The 19,571-nt window shown below is 45.1% G+C and overlaps 1 protein-coding gene across 1 annotated transcript in view; it reads right to left on the reverse strand.

Annotated features, from left to right (window-relative positions):
- BCAS3 (BCAS3 microtubule associated cell migration factor) overlaps positions 1-19,571 on the reverse strand; it is a 232,449-nt gene that overhangs the window by 199,856 nt on the left and 13,022 nt on the right. Inside the window, exon 4 of the mRNA XM_078779523.1 lies at positions 3,709-3,784. Coding sequence (XP_078635649.1) covers positions 3,709-3,784 — 76 coding nt within the window. The remainder of the gene's footprint in view (positions 1-3,708; positions 3,785-19,571) is intronic.

A 19,571-nucleotide genomic window follows, 5' to 3' on the forward strand; every position in this document is an offset into this window, starting at 1 on the left:
TCCACTTTCTGAATGCACTATATATATATATATAAATAAAGAATTCAATTGAAATAAGATTAAAATTTTTTGAAGGTCGTAGAAAAATACAATTCCAGAAGATTACCCGCCTTTGATGCGTCTTTTACACCACCTTATTTAAGCCTAGTGTTGGCTTAGCGGTTAGGGTGCCGGCTTGGGATCCTAGGATCCTGGGTTTGAATCCCGGTCGACCGCTGAATTAATGCCAGGGGGGTTGACTCAGCCTGTCATCCTTCCGAGGTCGGCAAATTGAGTACCAGCTTGCTGGGATGAATGATCCTGGTGTGTACCCCGGTTTAGAATAGGTACACCGTATCCCTGCGCATCGTAAGAGCATGACCAAGGGTTGGCGTCAGGAAGGGCATCCAGCCATAAAAAAAAACATGGCCTCAAAACAGGGAACCATGATTGTCATGGGGCCCGCAAGGCTAACCCCCGCTTTAGCGGGGAAAATGGCCTTAAAACGATCATTCATTCATTCATTCATTTAACATGCTACATTCATCAGATTTGTGTTCAAAATATAACATTTAATTTAAGTCAAGCTGCTCCTCGATCATAAACTGCCATTTGTAGACAGGACAGACAGACAGAAGTCAACCAATTGTGTTACCCTGCTTCTCGTGTGCGGGATTAAAAAAAACAACAACTTCAAAGGTATACTGAACACACAAAATGAGCTTATTTGGTAGGAGGTCACCTGCAGTTGTTTAATTATGCCTTCTCAAACAAACGTCTGTTACAAAAGAATGTGGCAACAAATAGCCAACGTAGAGGGCGTTCAAGAGGAAACTGGACTTACACATTTTACGTGTCAATGGAATCTCATAGACACAAACATAACACATGAACCATAAACATTTTGTTTTATGTTGCATTTCATGTGACATCTTTTTTTTTTTCTTTTTTTTTTTTTGTTGTATACAAGATCGAGGCTCGTGAAAGAGCATAACATTAATCACACAAAAAGTCAAACCGACACATAAAACACAAAATGAGGGGAGCACTAGACAAAATGGGGAGAGAGGGGGAACGACACAAACACAACATTTGAGAGCAGGGACATCGAGAGAACTGTGGGAGGGAGAGGGCTTGGGGGGAGGTGGGAGAGGTATAAAACATATGGACACTGCAAGGACTTCCAGGAAAGAAGTTGGAATTTCAAAAAAGTGGATCTGGGGTGAATTAGTGGGGGTAGAAAAGATCAAGGTTTTGGATGGGGGAAGATAAGAGTTGGTGGTGAACATCTGTTTTAAAGACCTGGAGGGAGGAATGGGATTGAAGGGAGTGGGGGAGTTTGTTCCAGAGGTGGGAGAAAAGGGGAATGAAAGAGTGAAGGTGAGCAGAGAGCCTAGATTTTGGCAGTTTAACCATAAGAGGGTTGCTGGCAGATCTTGTGCGACCTGTATGAATATTTGGGGGACAGAGCACAGAGAGAGCTGGGGGAGCAAGGCCGGAGAGGAGTCGGTAGAAGACAGAAAGACCACCAACCTGTCGGTAGAAGACAGAAAGACCACCAACCTGCCTGCGGTGAGTGAGTGAAAGGCCCTCAGAGTTAGCTTCATCGCAGGAGATTCCAATGATTCTGAAAGCTTTTGTTTCAACAGCGTGAAGCCGATCTAAGTGTATGGCAGGAGCACCGGCCCAGAGAGTGGAACAGTATTCCTTTGAGCTGCGGATGAAAGCCTTGTATGGGGTGAGGAGCTCAGGTGTGCCAAGGAAGGACTTCGCACGACGGACGGAGGCCAGCTTGGAAATGTGGTTTTCCCAAGAAAGATCATGGCAGATAGTGAGACCCAAAAGCTTGAGCGACAGAACTTCTTGGAGAGGATTGTTGAGAAAGTAGATGGGAGGGTTTTCCAGGCGGCCTCTTTGGAGAGACATAGTAAGAGTGTGATATTTGTCAGGATTGAAAGACATGTTCCACTTGTTTGACCAGTCTGTGATTTTGTCCAGGTCTGCAGAGAGCGAGGAGGCTGCAGACTGCCGATCTGAGGGATGAGGAATGGAGCGGCAGAGAGTGGAGTCATCAGCAAAGAGACAGAGAGGATTTTCCAGAGTCGGAGAGATCATTAATAAACCACCTTTAGAGGCCATTTTTCCCCGCAAAGCGGGGGTTGGCCTTTTTCGGGCACCGTGGTTGTTGTTGTTTTTGTTGGTCCCCTTTTTGAAGCAATGTTTTACGGCCGGATGCCCTTCCTGCCGCCAACCCTTTTTGTCGCCTTTTACGACAAACAGGGAATTACCAGTGAACTGGTACTCAATTAGCCGACCTCGGAAGGATGACAGGCTGAGTCAACCCCCTGGCATTAATTCAGCGATCGACCGGGATCATTCGGGAGATCGGGATCGACCGGGAGAAATCATTAATGAAGATCAGAAAAAGCACAGGGCCCAGAACACTACCTTGAGGAACTCCAGCCAGAACAGGAAGGGGAGTTGAGACAAATCCATTCAGGGCCAGACGTTGAATACGACCAGAGAGGAAGTCCGCAAGCCATGCGTGGAGATTTCCATGGATACCATAAGAGGAGAGTTTGGTGAGCAGAGCTAGGTGCCAGACCGTATCAAAGGCACGTGATATGTCAAGGGAGACAGCTCTGATTTCCTGTTTGACATTGAGGACCTCCATCCATTGTTGAGACAGCAGAAGCAACATGTCCAGAGTATAATGACCTGGTCTGAATACAAATTGATGATCGGAGACCAAGCCATTGGAGAAGAGGAAGGATTTGATATCCGAAGCAATGATGGATTCCATGACTTTGCTGATAATTTGGAGCAGGCTGATTGGTCTGTAGTTGCAAGGATCTGTTTTTGCACCTTGTTTGTGTAAATCGGTAATGTTTGCTGATTTCCAAGATGCTGGCAGATGACCTTGAGCAAAAGAGAGGGCGAAAAGAACAGAGAGAGGGTGAAATAGAGCGGCAGAGCAGGATTTTAGGACCCGTGGGCTGATGCCGTCTGGTCCAGTTGCAGAATCAGAGTCGAGGTTTGATAAAAACTTATCCACCTTCTCAGGAGAGAAGGACACAGAGTCCAGGAGCAGTTGGGTTCGACTGGGTAAGGTGGGAACAGAGAGAGATGGGTTTGGGACACAAGATTTTGAGGCAAACACAGAGTTGAGGCATTCGGCTTTGTCACGTGCGGCGTCAACTGTGTAGTCATTTGAGGTAAGGGAAGGGATGGAGGGGGAACAAACACCAGAAACGGATTTGACCAAATGCCACCAGGATTTGGAGGAAGGAGACAGGTTTGGGAGTAAAATCTCCATACAACGAGTGATACGAGCATTGATTTTTAGCTCACCTGAAACGAACTTCAGGGGAGCTCATGTGGTGGAGCATCGTCCATCCGTGAGTCAGTCCGTCAGTCCGTAAACACTTGCAACGTCTTCGAAACCGCTGAAGGGATTGTGACCAAACTTGACACAAATGATATTTGTGGCGCTGTGACTAATGTTTGTTCAAGGCATTACAAAAATTGGGGTCTGAGGAGGTATACGGACACTGGTCACTGCTCAAAAACGAAGTTCCTGCCAACGTTGAAGTTTATGAGTGTTAACATCGCAATGAACACAATACACCACCTAAAAGAAAAGTCAATACACAACACAACACAATATACCATTAACATCGAATAAGGAACTTGTGACATTTAGGGTAACATGGATGGTTATTAACATACCATTGATGTCAGCTTCGTCGAATCGCACCCATAAAACCTTCTCTCTTCCATCCCCAATTGAGCCTCCGGAGTATGCCTGCAGCACAAACACAAGTTACAGCAAACTAGACTGTGCCGGTTGGTCTCATCATGGATCAATGTTTCAAAACAAACATGTGGTAGTTAAACAAGACCAAAAGTCTAACAGTTCGCTCTTTCACGAGCCTCGATCTTGTATACAAAAAAAAAAAAAAAAAAAAAAAAAAAAAGTCTAACAGTGGCATAGTCGGGCTTGTAAAATATTATAAACCACAAACACACATGATTAGCTTTTTAAAAAGTCACTAATGATGTTTATAACATTAAAGAAAGAAATTTGGAGGAATCCCGACATCCATGAAAGAAGTTTTACTTTCAGAACTGAGCAAAGATATACTGTAATCTATATACCCCACATATTTCAACCCCTATTTCCCCCATTTCCTTTTCATTTACCCCCATTTCAACATATTTCAACATACAGCTATTTGATCTTCATTTCAACAATATTGATAGATAAAGGTGATATAATATAACAAATATCATGAAACATTTACATTTTGTAGTCCATTGTATAATTTAAATAAACATAAATGCAACTTTCGCATGTGGAAAAAGTAAGTACACCCCTACATTTATCACTACTTCAAATACCTAAAATTAGAATCAGGTGCACCAGCTCAGGCGCAAATGATTAAAGAACATCGTTAGAGAGGATCTTGGAGGAACCTGTCTTATTTAAACCTCAGACATTTAGTTTGGTTTGCTTTGTTGTTGAAGTGTGCGGCGTCACCATGCCGAGATCAAAAGAGCTCTCTGAGGCCTTCAGAAAGAAGGTTATAGATGCCTACGAGTCTGGGAAGGGATTTAAAAAGATCGCCAAACAATTTGAAATCAATCATTCGACTGTCCGGAAGATCATCTACAAGTGGAGAAGATTCCAAACAACTGCCAACTTGTTCAGGCCAGGCCGCCCCAACAAGTTCAGCCCGAGAGCAGACCGCAAGATGCTGAAAGAAGTCTCTAAGAACCCCAGAATGTCATCACAGGACCTACAGGTAGCTCTTGCCACTCTTGATGTCAAAGTGCACGAGTCTACCATTACAAAGAGGCTGCACAAATTTGATCTACATAGGAGGTGTGCCAGGAGGAAACCTTTGCTGTCCAGAAAGAAAATCAGGGCAAGACTAAAGTTTGCCAATGAACACCGAGGCAAAAACCAGCAGTTCTGGAACAATGTGCTCTGGACAGATGAGTCAAAGGTAGAGCTATTTGGCCACAGTACCAGAAGACATGTTTGGCGAAAACCAAAGTCAGCATTTGACCACAAGAACCTGATACCAACTGTAAAGCATGGTGGTGGAAATATTATGGTTTGGGGCAGCTTTGCTGCATCAGGGCCTGGGCAGCTCACCATCATAGAATCCACTATGAGTTCTTCATTGTACCAGAGGGTGCTTGAGGATAATGTGAGGCCATCTGCCGGAAAGTTGAAGCTCAACCGAAGGTGGACTTTGCAACATGACAATGACCCTAAACATACCAGTAAATACACCAAGGAATGGCTGAAAAGAAAGAAATGGAGGGTTCTGGAACGGCCAAGTCAAAGCCCGGATCTAAATCCCATCGAGATGTTGTGGGGGGATTTGAAACGAGCTGTGCATGCAAGAAACCCCTCAAACATCGCACAGCTGAAAGAATTCTGCATGGAGGAGTGGGCAAAAATTTCTCCCAGTCGATGTCAGAGACTGGTATACAGTTATAAGAAACGCCTACTTGAGGTTGTTTCTGCCAAAGGGGACAATACCACCTATTAGAGCCAAGGGTGTACTTCCTTTTTCCACAGAAGGAAATGGCATCTCTGTTAATTTTTTGTTGAATAAATTATTGCAAAGTCAATTTTTCATTGTTTTTTGTTCAATTAGATCACCTTTATCTCGATACTGTTTAAATGAAGATCAAACATTGATATGTCCACATATGTTAAAAAGATTTTTAAAAAACATTTCATGGGGTGTATTTACTTTTTCATGTGACTGTATATTTAACCTCCAGTGCATTTGCAGTCATGACAAATAGTCGGTTTGACGTTCCGATGTATTCAATACCCAACCTAGAAATGTTCTATCCTATGAAGTTTTTTTTGGTTGATTTGTACTCATATGGGGTCCTAGAACAAATTCAGTTTGGTTGCCCTTATGATATCCTTGGGTAACTTTCGTAATTTGCATACATCAAAGATGCGTCCAAAAATACCTGGGTCACAGGGGTAAAATTTTCAAAATTGTCATCGAGACTTCAAATTAGGCTCAAATGAAGGGGAATTTTACACGGATTCATATTCTAGCCAACTCTGACGTGAATTTATGCTAATTTCTTCCTAATGGGAATACCCTACCCACAAAGTCAGCACACAACATGGTGCATTAGTAAGAGTGGTATGTAATGAAAAGTCAGACCACCCACCGCAGGCAGGTTGGTGGTATTTCCGTCTTCTACCGACTCCTCTCCGGCCTTGCCCCCCCCCCCCCCCCAGCTCTCTCTGTGCTCTGTCCCCCAAATATTCCTGCAGGACGCACAAGAACTGCCAGCAACCCTCTTATGGTTAAACTGCCAAAATCTAGGCTCTCTGCTCACCTTCAATCTTTCATTCCCATTCTCTCCCGCCTCTGGAACAAACTCCCTCACTCTCTTCAATCCCACTCCTCCCTCCAGGTCTTTAAAACAGCTGTTCACCACCATCTCTTATCTTCCCCCATCCAAAACCTTGATCTTTTCTACACCCGCTAATTCACCCCAGATTCACTTTTTTGAAATTCCAACTTCTTTCCTGGAAGTCCTTGCAGTGTCCATATGTTTTATACCTCTCCCACCTCCCCCCAAGCCCTCTCCCTCCCACAGTTCTCTCGATGTCCCTGCTCTCAAATGTTGTGTTTGTGTCCTTCCTCCTCTCTCCCCATCTTGTTTACCATTCCCTTTATTTTGTGTTTTATGTGTCAGTTTGACTTTTTGTGTGATTAATGTTTGCCCTTTCACGAGCCTCCATCTTGTATACAAAAAAAAAAAAAAAAGTGTGTAATCTGGTGAAAAGTGTGTATCTGGTGTGGAATGAAAAGTGTCAATTCCACGTTCTAATTTTTAATTCAGTCTTTCTCTGCAGCAGTAGTGTTCGAGATGACTGATTCAGCTGTTGATGATGGGAAGTGCCTCGTCCCAACCAGCAGCAGGTCTGGAGCACTACAACCATTCAAGCTACGAGGAGTCAAGAAAGTGATTCAGTGTACAACAGAGCGGGATGACGATGAGACCCGTAATAGAATGCAGGCTATTTTGGATTCTCAAGGCGAGAAAGCATCAGTAGTGCTTCATAAAAACTGTTATTGTCATACCTCGAAGGACCATGTCAGAAAGGTTGCGAAGAGAAACAAGGATGACAGCGATGGACCACCAGTTGTCAAAATTAGAAGGTCGCAAGTGAAACATTTTGCTTTTAAAACGCAATGCTTATTTTGTGCTGAAGTTTGTAAACCTGTAGATCCTAAACATCCTGAGAGGTGGGACAAGGTAGTACAGTGTGAAAGAAAGGGTGTCGCAAATGCTCCACCTTCAATGGTGTGCATGATTTAGCTGCAGCTGAGACACAGTGTCATCTTCACTGCTATGATGAGTTCAGGAAAATCCCTGTGTATGCCAGACCTCGATGATTGATGATGAAGCTCTGAAATTGCTTGTTGATGAGATGTTTGCTAATCGAAAGCTATGTACTTGGACATCCATTGAACTAAATGACAAGTATGTGAGTTATGGTGGTCAGTTGACGCGCAAGCAAATGTTTACCATGCTTGTTACGCATTTGGGTGATGATGCTTCGTACAGAGGGTTGTGCATCCATTGTTGGATTCAGAGAGCTTGTAGGTAAAATCTGGTCAAAGTGGATACTATGGATGAGGAGAAAGAGGATGCTTTGGTAAGAAAGATCACAACCGAGGCACGTGGCATTCCAATCAACAACTAGAACGGGCACTCGGTAGAGCGCATACCTTCGCCGCAGCTACTGTTCTGTACTTGGTAAAAATACGATTTTGACCTTTTCGTGACCTTGACCTTGACCTTTGACCCGATTGCTCCCAAAATCTAATCAAATGTGTCCCGTATAATAACCAATCATCCCACCAAATTTCATGCAATTCGGTTGAATACTTTTTGAGTTATGCGAATAACATACACACACACACACAGTCATACAAATAAATACACAGCGATCAAAACATAACCTTCCGCTTTTGCGAAGGTAATAACAACTTTGATCTTGGTGATTTGACCCATGCCAAAACAAAGCAACAGACAAGTGCTACACTGCTTAGGTTTGTCTCAAAGCTCATCTCAAAAGGTGAAATCACAAAAGCGTCACTGAACCTGTCACAATCCATACAATCTCACATTACCAATGAACGTAACCAAACAACGCTTGGGTTGGGTGTCAAACTACACCACAAATTTGGTAGCAGTGATCTCATTCGGATCTTATATGAGCATGGGTATATTGTGTCATATTACGAGGTGCTGCGGTTCCGGAAGTCGGCGGTGAAGTATGTCGGTGACAATGCTGCCATGCTACATCGGATGATGGGGCTCTGTCGGACAGCCGGAATCGTATTTGGCTGGTATGACAACTTCGACTTGCTGGTGTCAACTCCAAATGGTTGCCGTGAGACCCACGCCATGGCAACAGAGTTTCAGAGGCAACCAGCTGGGATTATGGAAGCCGGCAGTGCTCAGCCTGGCATCAGTATTCTCATAATCCCTCGCCTCACGTCAAAGCAGGCCACGTCTGTGGGAAATAACAGGCCCGTACCACTTATGCACTATACTGGCCCTAAGAAGGTGAAGCCCCCTGCAGTGCCCACTGGCAAGACCACCGGGATCAGCTACACCGAGGCTAGTGGTCGACAGGCCAGTCTGGTGGCTGCCCAACAGGACGACACAGTGGCTCAACAGCCTGAGCCAGGGGCAAGATGCTATGGAGTGGAATGGATTCAACAATTAGCTAGCCATGAGCCAGGGCGTACTCAAACCTGCGAGCACCTATATGTTCGGTCCATTGATTGACGTGTCACCCTCGTACCCGGACACCATCCTCACAAGACTCACGTACATGCAGAGGTCACTGCTTGACATGGGGATGACATACATTCATCTTTCCATTGACATGCAGTTGTTTGTAGTAACCAAACAGGTGTGCTGGTACCAGCCCGTGCAGTTCCAGAACGGAATCGCCCATCCTGGTGGGATGCATATTTATACAGTCGTTCATTGGCTGCATCGCGAAGCTGATGAAAGGTTCAGCGTTGGATGTATATGTATCCGCAGCATATGGGGGTCTGACAGGTATCTTCAATGAGAAGTCCTGGGTGAAAGCCATGCGGTCCTTTCGGGGAGTGTCAGTGGCGCTCTTGAAGCGGTTTCTATCATCAGGGCCAAAGACCTTTGAGTAGATCGAGAAGTATCTGGACACTGCTCGCCTCCATCCTACTGGCCGGCACTGGGTGGACAACTTCCTTCTCCCCACACTCCTTGTCCACCAGTTTGAGCGTGCAGAGAGAGAGAGGGTGACTTCTTCCTAAAACAGCTTTTTTTTTTTTTTTTTTTTTTTTTTTTTTCTTTTTTTTTGTATACAAGATCGAGGCTCGTGAAAGAGCTAACATTAATCACACAAAAAGACAAACCGACACACAAAACACAAAAAACAAGGGGAGCGGTAGACAAGATGGGGAGAGAGGGGGAAGGACACAAAAGAGAGGGGGAAGGACACAAACACAACATTTGAGAGCAGGGACATCGGGAGGACTTGGGGGGAGGTGGGAGAGGATTAAAACATATGAACACTGCAAGGACTCTGGGGTGAATTACCGGGGGTAGAAAAGATCAAGGTTTTCGATGGGGGAAGATAAGAGATGGTGGTGAACAGCTGTTTTAAAGACCTGGAGGGAGGAGTGGGAGCGCATGCTGGAGCGGTGCTTGACCGCTGCGCTGACCATGGAGCGCATGCTGAAGTACTTCTTCCTCGCTGGTCATGTACAGTACGCCCGCTATGTCACCCAGTACCTGCTGGAGATGCGTGCAATCCCTGCTGAGGCCAAGGCGGGCCTTGTGTCTGGCGCTTTTGTCTGTCGGCCCCATGAAGGATACTGGAACGCTGTTTCTGGTGACCAGTTTGGCGAGCAGACTGCCATCAAAATCGGTAAGGGAGCTCTCAAAGGCATGACTCTGTCTGCTGAGCTTGTTTGTGAGTGGATTGACGACTTCCCCGTCACCATGCATGTGTCAGACCGCGTGGACTACATCTACTTTGCTGATCCACCAGATCAGTCTGCGCAGAAACAGCACAAGGAGGAGTTGAAGCACCGGCGTGTCATTGATGTTGAGGTGGAGAAGCACATTCACCCATTGGAAGATCACCGCCCTCATCTGTACAATCCCGTCACTGGCCAAATTGCCCCTGCTGAAGTGAATGTGGTTGATTCGATTGTGATTGGGGAAAAGATGGAGAGCAAGTACAGCGCCAGTCTCCCTGATGGGTTTTACGACCCTATTAGTAGTCCCATCAAGACGATAGACATTCTCAAGAAGCAGATCAAGGGCAGCAAGGTCAGGCGAGTCATCGACCTTGAGAACATCTTTCTCCGGCTCTTGATAATTGGTCAGCGGCGGCAGATGGAGCTTGGGCCTCTGTTCGCCTACGAGCTGTGTGCAGTGCCTCCATCGCTCATCGACGAGCATTGTTGTCTCCGCAAAGGCAACATTGAACTGTACTCCCAAAATTCTAGGAACATGTGTAGGCCATCTCGAAATATGAACAAATTATCCACGTAATGCCTAAAATAATGCGATTTTTGTCCTCTGAGAGTTCAAAACGGGACCTTGTCATACCTTGTCCTTTGATCTTGACCTGATCTTCACCTTGAACAGAAAAAATAACATCAGAAATGGATTCTATACCTCCCAAAACCCCTTAAAAGAGGTATTGTACATCATTCTAGGACAAACGGTTCCAAAGTTAAATTTGCAATATGGCCACCAGAGGCCGTCTCGGATTTATGGAATTTACCAAAGTTGCCCAAAGATGAAGTTTGAGCAACCAAGCTGAACCTGCTGTAGGAACCCATGGGAGTACAACTCCATCAAAAAACTTCATAGGATAGAACATTTCTAGGTTCATGAAATGACCAATGGACTAAAAGGGATTAGTGTTACTATTAGATTTACTAGAATAATAAGGTTACGTTATTATTACGAAAATTACATATTTTTTTAAAACCGAGGTGAATTCCTTACTTCCATGGTGACGCCGCTTCGATTCATCAACTTTCCATTCACGACATTGGGATTAAAGTGTTATGGTTATATTTACTATAATATTGTTATTTTTACGAAAACGATACAACTGAAACGATACCACTGTATCAAGAAACCTGGGTTTAATTTGTCCGAAGCGGACGGTGAGTCATAACGCCTAAGGCCTATGCATACTGTCGCGCGAATCCCCTCGGTTAACACCGTAGGACCGCGGAGGACCGAACGGCTTTAATGGAGGCGCCGATCAAATACGGATTCGGCTAAAAGAGCACGGGAGGAAGAATGAAGAGGGAGAAGCGGCAAGCGCGTACCTGTAATGCGAATGAACTCAAACGGGAATCCGTGGTAAAATGTACAAAAATAAACAGGTTTATTTCGGAACCCGGGAACAAGGAAACGTGACGATAAATAAATGTCCTAAATCGGGACGTCCCCACAACTCACTTCAGAAACGAGACAAAGGAATGAATGAAATAAAGAAATCGTCGTGTGGTGTTCTGCGGTGCGAGCTTATCTGTCTGTAGTGTGTCAGTCGTCCAACGCGGCTCCCTCAGTCCGCCTTGTTCGCGCGCTCCGCCAGGCCCCGAGCGACCCGCTCAGCGGCACGCCCCATTCCAAGCTCCTCGTCGGTCGCACACGAGGTCCCGCTCGCTCACAGCACCGAGCCTCGCTCCAAGCTCCTCGCACACGAGGTCCCACTCGCTCACAGCACCGAGCCCCGCTCCGAGCACCGCTCCAAGCACCACGATGAACCAAAAGCACCAAAAACACCACGAAGACTCAGGGAAGATGCCAACGACCATGCGGGAAAGAGGAACCAGCAGGTCTCCACGGGCGAAGCACGAAGGGTTCAGCGCAGAGCCGATCTTTCTCGAGTCCAGCGCAGAGAAAGAGAGAGCTTCAAGCACGAGGGGAGAGAGAGAAAATGTCGTCGAGCGAGTCCTTTTGTCACCTGGCGTGTGACGTCAATCTGGCGCGTTCCCAATCAGAGCCTCGATTCTTCGTGGTCTCTCGAACCTTCTCCCGCCTTCCCACGTCACCGGCACTCTTCCCTCCAATGAACAACCTCCTCCTAAATCGTGGTTTGGCGCCTTCCGCGCTGATTGGATGAAGTTTCGCGCCTTCCGCGCTGATTGGATGAAGTTTCGCGCCTTCCGCGCCAACCAATCACATGTCCCTTCGGCGTGGCTCCAGCCTGCCACGATGTTCGTCGCCCATGGTGGCGTTGTACGCGGCCGCTGCCTGCTTGTCTTTCCGGTCAGTCATTGTAAGGGGAGGGAATTTAATTACTGTTGTGCACTAAGGACCTATCTAAGTGTTTATATGAGTGCGTTGCCATAATGGACACTGGATTGGCGACAGAGGGAACGACGAACGAGGGAATTTTACCCATAATCCCTGTACTAATTAGCATGCCCCGCCCCATCGCGGCGGGGGCACCAATACAGCTTATACCGACATCCGGCTAAACATAGAACTTATTACAGGTAGATTCCCTATCACGACAGTCGAGTTACCTACCTATAGTCCTATACAGATCTATCTGGCTCTAGATATTCCTCTACCCAAATTCATAACAATACCGTAGTGTTGGAAGAGCCGTAACGCCGATGCTTTCGATATTTGACAATCATTTTAACAATCGGTTTGTTTGTGTTTCACACTGAATGAAAAACGAAAATGTAGAGCATGGCAATTGTGATATATGACAGGTTCGGCGATATGTTCGGCATGAACGGCATATAAATCAAAATGGCGGTGTGTGGAGAGTCAGCTACAGCACCGCCATAATGACATCAGACGTTATCACATCCACCTGTCATGTGACCAGATTCTCAGCTCTGATTGGTATACGTTTGAGGGGATATACATACACACAGACGGACAAACTGTTTATGACGGCTCTGCCCAATGGGCTATGCCGTAAAAATCAAGCGAGCAGCAACCAGCTTGCTCAGTAGACTTCATTTCAAAACTTTTGAGAAAAATTCCTCACTATTTGTGACAATGAATCAAGGATAAAATGCACAAGTATGTAGACAGGCAAGAAAATGCCAAGGCCAAAGGCCATCCCCAAAATATGGCACATGCTGCTTCAGGGCCATTCTGCACCGTTTACCATTCTTTAATGTGGAAAACAAAGCCATAGCATTGTTTGTTCACTTTACAACTCAAATGGATTTTCAAAACAAGTACAGATTCAAAGTACACCACCCCATGCAAAATAAATAAATAACATCCTCCAACGCATGGCAAGGCCGGGGAGCCTTTGGAGCCCAGCAATGGAGACTGCAGCACATGGAGACTGAATTGGGAGGGAGCAGTGTACAATAATTGATTGATGAATTGGTTAATTGCATAATTAATATAAATAAAAAATAATCTTAAAATAATTAATTAATTAATCAATTGGTTTATAGCACATACCACCAGTGTTTCAGCCGAATCTATAACTTTTTAAAAATTAAACAATAAATTAATCGAACAATAAATAAATAATCAATTAATTGATTAGTCAATAAATGATTAATTGATTGATCAATAAATCAATCAAAAATACCCTTTACAGCCAAATCACTTGGTCATTGTCGTGTCCAAATATCAGCTTCCTAACTCAAAAAGTGCCTGAGATATTGCCCAGATGAGAAAGAAAATAATTAAGTAATTAATCAATTAATTTATTAATCAAAAAACAAAAAAAACATCTTTGCCAAAGCACATGCTCACTATTGTGCCCAACTTTCAGCTTCCTAGCTCAAAGGATGGCTGAGATATCGCCCGGACAAACTAATAAACAAGAATTATGTCATGCATAGCAAGATACTTGCGAAATCCACCCCTCCCACCAAAAAGAGTCGTCATGAATTACATCAAATTGTCCATTTCATTAATATTAAAATTCATGATCTAAATCAAAGCTAGGGTAAAATGGATTAAAATGGATGATTTTTCAGAAGTAAATTGATGAAGTTTGACCTTGAGTTGACTTTTGACATTTTGCCCTTAAATAGCTGGTTTCCCAAATCAGCAATACACTATGTAATTGCTGTTTAATTATCAAGTTAATAGGATGAAAATTGATTTTTCAGATGAAAATTGATGATTTTAGAAGTTTGCCCTCGAGTTCAGCTTTGACCGTTAGACCTTAAAAAGTAGATGGTTTCCCAATTCAGTGAGGCACTATCGAAATGCTGTTCAATTTTCAAGTCAATTGGATGATAAATGGCAATTTTAGAAATTTGACCTCCAGATCAATAGGCTTCTCAATTGTGACGACCATCACAACTTTGTGAAGTTTAATGATGATCGGTTTAGAATTGTGACTTGTAGGTGTTTTTTTTTTTTTTTTTTTTTTTTTTTTTGTATACAATATCGAGGCTCGTGAAAGAGCGAACATTAATCACACAGAAAGACAAACCGACACATAAAACATATAACATAGGGAGCGGTAGACAAGATGGGGAGAGAGGGGGAAGGACACAAACACAACATTTGAGAGCAGGGACCGAGAGACATGGAGACATCGAGAGATCTGAGAGAGGGCGAGGGCTTTGGGGGGGGGGGGGCGTGGGAAGGGGGCAGTGGGAGAGGTATAAAACATATGGACACTGCCAGGACTTCCAGGAAAGAAGTTGGAATTTCAAACAAGGTGGATCTGGGGTGAATTAGCGGGGGTAGAAAAGATCAAGGTTTTGGATGGGGGAAGATAAGAGATGGTGGTGAACAGCTGTTTTAAAGACCTGGAGGGAGGAGTGGGATTGAAGGGAGTGAGGGAGTTTGTTCCAGAGGCGGGAGAAAAGAGGAATGAAAGAGTGAAGGTGAGCGGAGAGCCGAGATTTCGGCAGTTTAACCATCAGAGGGTTGCTGGCAGATCTTGTGCGACCTGTAGGAATATTTGGGGGACAGAGCACAGAGAGAGCTGGGGGTGCAAGGCCGGAGAGGAGTCGGTAGAAGACAGAAAGACCACCTACCTGCCTGCGGTGAGTGAGTGAAAGGCCCTCAGAGATAGCTTCATCGCGGGAGATTCCAATAATTCTGAAAGCTTTGGTTTCAACAGCGTGAAGCCGAGCTAGGTGTGAGGCAGGAGCACCGGCCCATAGGGGAGAACAGTATTCCATTGAGCTGCGGATGAAAGCCTTGTATGTGGTGAGGAGCTCAGGTGTGCCGAGGAAGGACTTCGCACGACGGAGGATGCCCAGTCGGCGACTGGCTTTGGAGGCCAGCTTGGAAATGTGGTTTTCCCAAGAAAGATCATGGCAGATAGTGAGACCCAAAATCTTGAGCGACAGAACTTCTTGGAGAGGATTGTAGAGAAAGTAGATGGGAGGGTTGTCCAGTCGATCTTTTCGGAGAGACATAGTAAGAGTGTGAGATTTGTCAGGATTGAAAGACATGTTCCACTTGTTTGACAGTCTGTGATTTTGTCCAGGTCTTCAGAGAGTGAGGAGGCAGCAGACTGCCGATCTGAGGGAAGAGGAATGGAGCGGCAGAGAGTGGAGTCATCAGCAAAGAGATAGAGAGGATTTTCGAGAGAGTCAGAGAGATCATTGATGAAGACCAGAAAAAGCACGGGGCCCAGAACACTGCCTTGGGGAACTCCAGCCTGAACAGGAAGAGGAGATGAGAGAAACCCATTCAGGGCCACACGTTGACGACGACTAGAGAGGAAGTCCGCCAGCCATGCGTGGAGATTTCCATGGATACCAAAGGAGGAGAGTTTGGTGAGCAGAGCGGGGTGCCAGACCGTGTCGAAGGCACGTGATATGTCGAGGGAGACAGCTCTAATTTCCTGTTTGGCATTGAGGACCTCCATCCATTGTTGAGACAGCAGAAGCAGCATGTCCAGAGTAGTGACCTGGTCTGAAACCAAATTGATGATCAGAGATCAAGCCATTGGAGAAGAGGAAAGATTTCATATCAGAAGCAATGATGGATTCCATGACTTTGCTGATAATTGGGAGAAGGCTGATTGGTCTGTAGTTGCTAGGATCTGTTTTTGCACCTTTTTTGTGCAAAGCGGTGATGTTGGCTGATTTCCAAGCAGATGGCAGTTGACCTTGAGCAAAAGAGAGGGTGAAGAGAACAGAGAGAGGGTGAGATAGAGCAGCAGAGCAGGATTTTAGGACCCGTGGGCTGATGCCGTCGGGTCCAGTTGCAGAATCAGAGTCGAGGGTTGACAGAAACTTTTCCACCTTGTCAGGAGGAAAGGACACGGAGTCCAGGAGCAGCAGGGTACGACTGGGTATGGTGGGTACAGAGAGGGATGGGTTTGGGACACAAGATTTAGAGGCAAACACAGAGTTGAGGCATTCAGCTTTTTCACGTGCGGAGTCAGCTGTGTAGCCGTTTGAGGTAAGGGAGGGGATGGAGGGGGAACAAACACCAGAAACGGATTTGACCAGACGCCACCAGGATTTGGAAGAGGGAGACAGATAAGAGAGTTCGGTCTTGAGAACGGAGAGATATTGTTTCCTGGCTCTCCTGAGGGTGGACACACACTTGTTTCGGGCTTTGTGAAAGGAAATGAGATTTCCTTCCGTTGGATTTGCTTTCCAGGAGACGAAGGCAAGTTGTTTCTGGGCAACAGCCTCACCACAAGATTCCGTGTACCATGGACGGGAGGAAGGGTATGACAACTGAAGACGAGATGGGATAAATCTGTGCATGAGAGAGAGCAATTTACTTTGGAAGAATTCCCAGGATGAGTTGATGTCAGAGGTGGTAGAGATGGGAGACCAGTCCAGATGATTGATGGCTGCTTGAAGACCGTGCCAGTTGGCCTGAGTGAAATGCCAGACTCGTCGACGCTGAGCAGGCTCCCTGAGGATGGTCAGAGAGATGTCCACTTTAACAAGGACATGATCAGATGATCCGATCGGAGCAGAAGAAGAGCAGCAGACATTTTCAGGGAAGTTAGTCATAACCAAGTCCAGAAGAGAAGATGTTCCGTTGACTGAGATCCGGGTCGGGAAATTGACAGATTGTGTCAGTCCCAGTGAGTCGCATTTACAGACAAACAAACAAACAAACAAACAAAATAACAAAGGCAATCGACCAATACACTTGAAAAATCGTCGATTTTGCAAGTAACAAGAAAACAAACAAAGTGAAAACGTAATACTCCCTTTCAGCATACGTCATTGCCGCGCCCCAAAGACGCCATGCAGCGCCTGCAGATGGAATAGGAAAGGAGCGGTGTACAACAAACAAACAAGAAAACAAGAAGACATCATGCAGAGCATGATACTTGCAAAATGTTTGCTCCCCAAAAATGGTTGCCATTGATCCATCATATTGTCCATTTCATAAAGATTAAAATTGACAATCTTGATAAAAGCTCGGGTCAATAGGATGAAATGTGATTATTTTTCAGATGAAAATTGATGATTTTGAAGTTTGACTGAGAGTTGACCTTTGACATTTTGATCAAAAAATAGTTTGTTTCCCAATTCAGTGAGTCACTATGCAAATGCTGTTAAATTTTCAAGTCAATCGGATGAAAAATGGCGATTTTAGAAATATTATCTCCAGATGACCTTTGACCTCAAAATCAATAGGCTTCTCAATTGTGACGACCTTTACTACTTGGTGAAGTTTCATGACTATCAGTATAGAATTGTGACCTGCAGACGAGTGACAAATAGACAGAATAACAAACGCAACTGACCAATACACTTGAAAAATCTTTGATTTTTGCAAGAAACAAACAAAGAGTGAAAACTGAGTACACCCTTTCAGCGCGCGTCATCGCCGGGTGCCGTACAGCGCCTGGAGATGGAATAGGAAAGGAGCGGTGTACACTTAACAAATTGACAGAATGAGCCCAACATTTTCTAACGAAATGCGTTTCAACAACATACGGTTACTTTTGTGGGGGTAGGTGATGAAATACCATAGTGGAGATAGAACTATGTAGGGTAGCATGGACCGCGTGCGGGTAGGAAGCCAATCTCGATGTATTTAAGTAGAAAAACTGTGAGCTTAAGATCGTTTACCTGTCTTCACACGGGGGGTGGAGCTTGTGGTAACTAGGTAGGGTCTGAGGCTAGTTTTACCTGGTATGTGTTTGCCTCGTGTGATTTTCTCTATGTTCTTTCAATTATAACTAGCCGGCCATAACAACCCACGTCTTTAACCTTTAACCAACAACAACAACAACAACAACAACCGCCAGAAACCCGAACATTCCTGAGTAGAGCCGAACATTCATGATGACAATTAACCTTGCCCACCAATCGAGCAAGGAAAGAGGCCACGCCCCAAGTTCGTCGTTGGACCATGGGGCGATTCAGTGGAACTCGGCGATTGGTTGGGGTGATGTCAGGGTGACTTCAGAGCGAGAAGGTTTGAGGAGGAGAGGAAGTATCGCTCTCTCTCGGTTAGGGTTTCGGCTGGGGTGGTCGCTCGTCTCGTGTGCGCTCGCGCAGATAACTGTTCGGAGCTCATAGACCCTTTGCAACGGTGGTTCCAGGGGTGTTGTTTGCCAGTGGTGTTTTTCGGGGGAGCTGGAGCCGCGTCACGTTTCGCAGGGAGACAAGAGTGAAAGGGGAGAACCCCCTCACGTTCGTGGTGACAGGGAGAGGAACTCCGCACCATCTTGTGCATTTCCCGCGCAAGCGGCTTCAGGCTGCCACTTCATTCGAACAGTCCTCGTCGAGACCAAATCTGAATGCCGGCAGAAAGGGGGGATTTTCTTTTATTTTATCATTCCCCTGTCTGTGTTTGAGTCTGCGTGTGGAGGTACCTCTATTAGGAATATAGATTTCACCTCAACATTCATTTTATTCCGTGCATTAATTTCATTAAATTTATTATTGTTGCATTTTATTTGTCGTGTGTGTTTATTTGTTCGTGGGTTTCTGATAAAACCCCGTGAGCTCCGTGCAAGTAAGCACCTCGCCCCTTCAGTCCCACGCGCACCAAAAAAAAAAGTACCGCCAATTTTAGGCTTCATCGCCTCACAGTAAGACCTGCCGGCTATCCGTCCAAGGCTGGTGGAGCATATTCCAATCAACTAATGAATGCACAAGTTCATCTTGACTCATTATATGAACATCAGGTATAATCTGTGGTGCAACTATTGCTCCATTAAGCCGTCACATTAGCTGTAAGCTTTTAAAACATTTCATACAAATCGGATTCCAGTTTTGCATTGAGATATATTTTTGTAATCTTTCTGTCCTCTCCTTTTGATCTCTTCTGTGAGTTGTGAGCCATTAAGAATGCTTCCATTCCCATTCCCATCTCCATGCAGCTGCACCAAGGATGCCTCTTGCCAATGGTGTGCTTAAAATTTAAAAACTTCATCTTTATGTGCTTGTGAATGCAAGGAAATACAGCAATTGATTTGCAAAGAAATATAAGATAGATAGAATAAGAAAAACACATAAAATGTCAGCCTCCGCCACTGTTTTAGTAATTTTGCTGTCGGGAGTTAAAAGCCAATCAGCCATCTTTGGTCGGATTACAAAACAAAATCTTCTACATAT

Source organism: Myxine glutinosa, chromosome 6, assembly GCF_964187855.1.
Source record: "Myxine glutinosa chromosome 6, kmMyxGlut1.1, whole genome shotgun sequence".
In the NCBI taxonomy this organism is placed as follows: Eukaryota; Metazoa; Chordata; class Myxini; order Myxiniformes; family Myxinidae; genus Myxine; species Myxine glutinosa.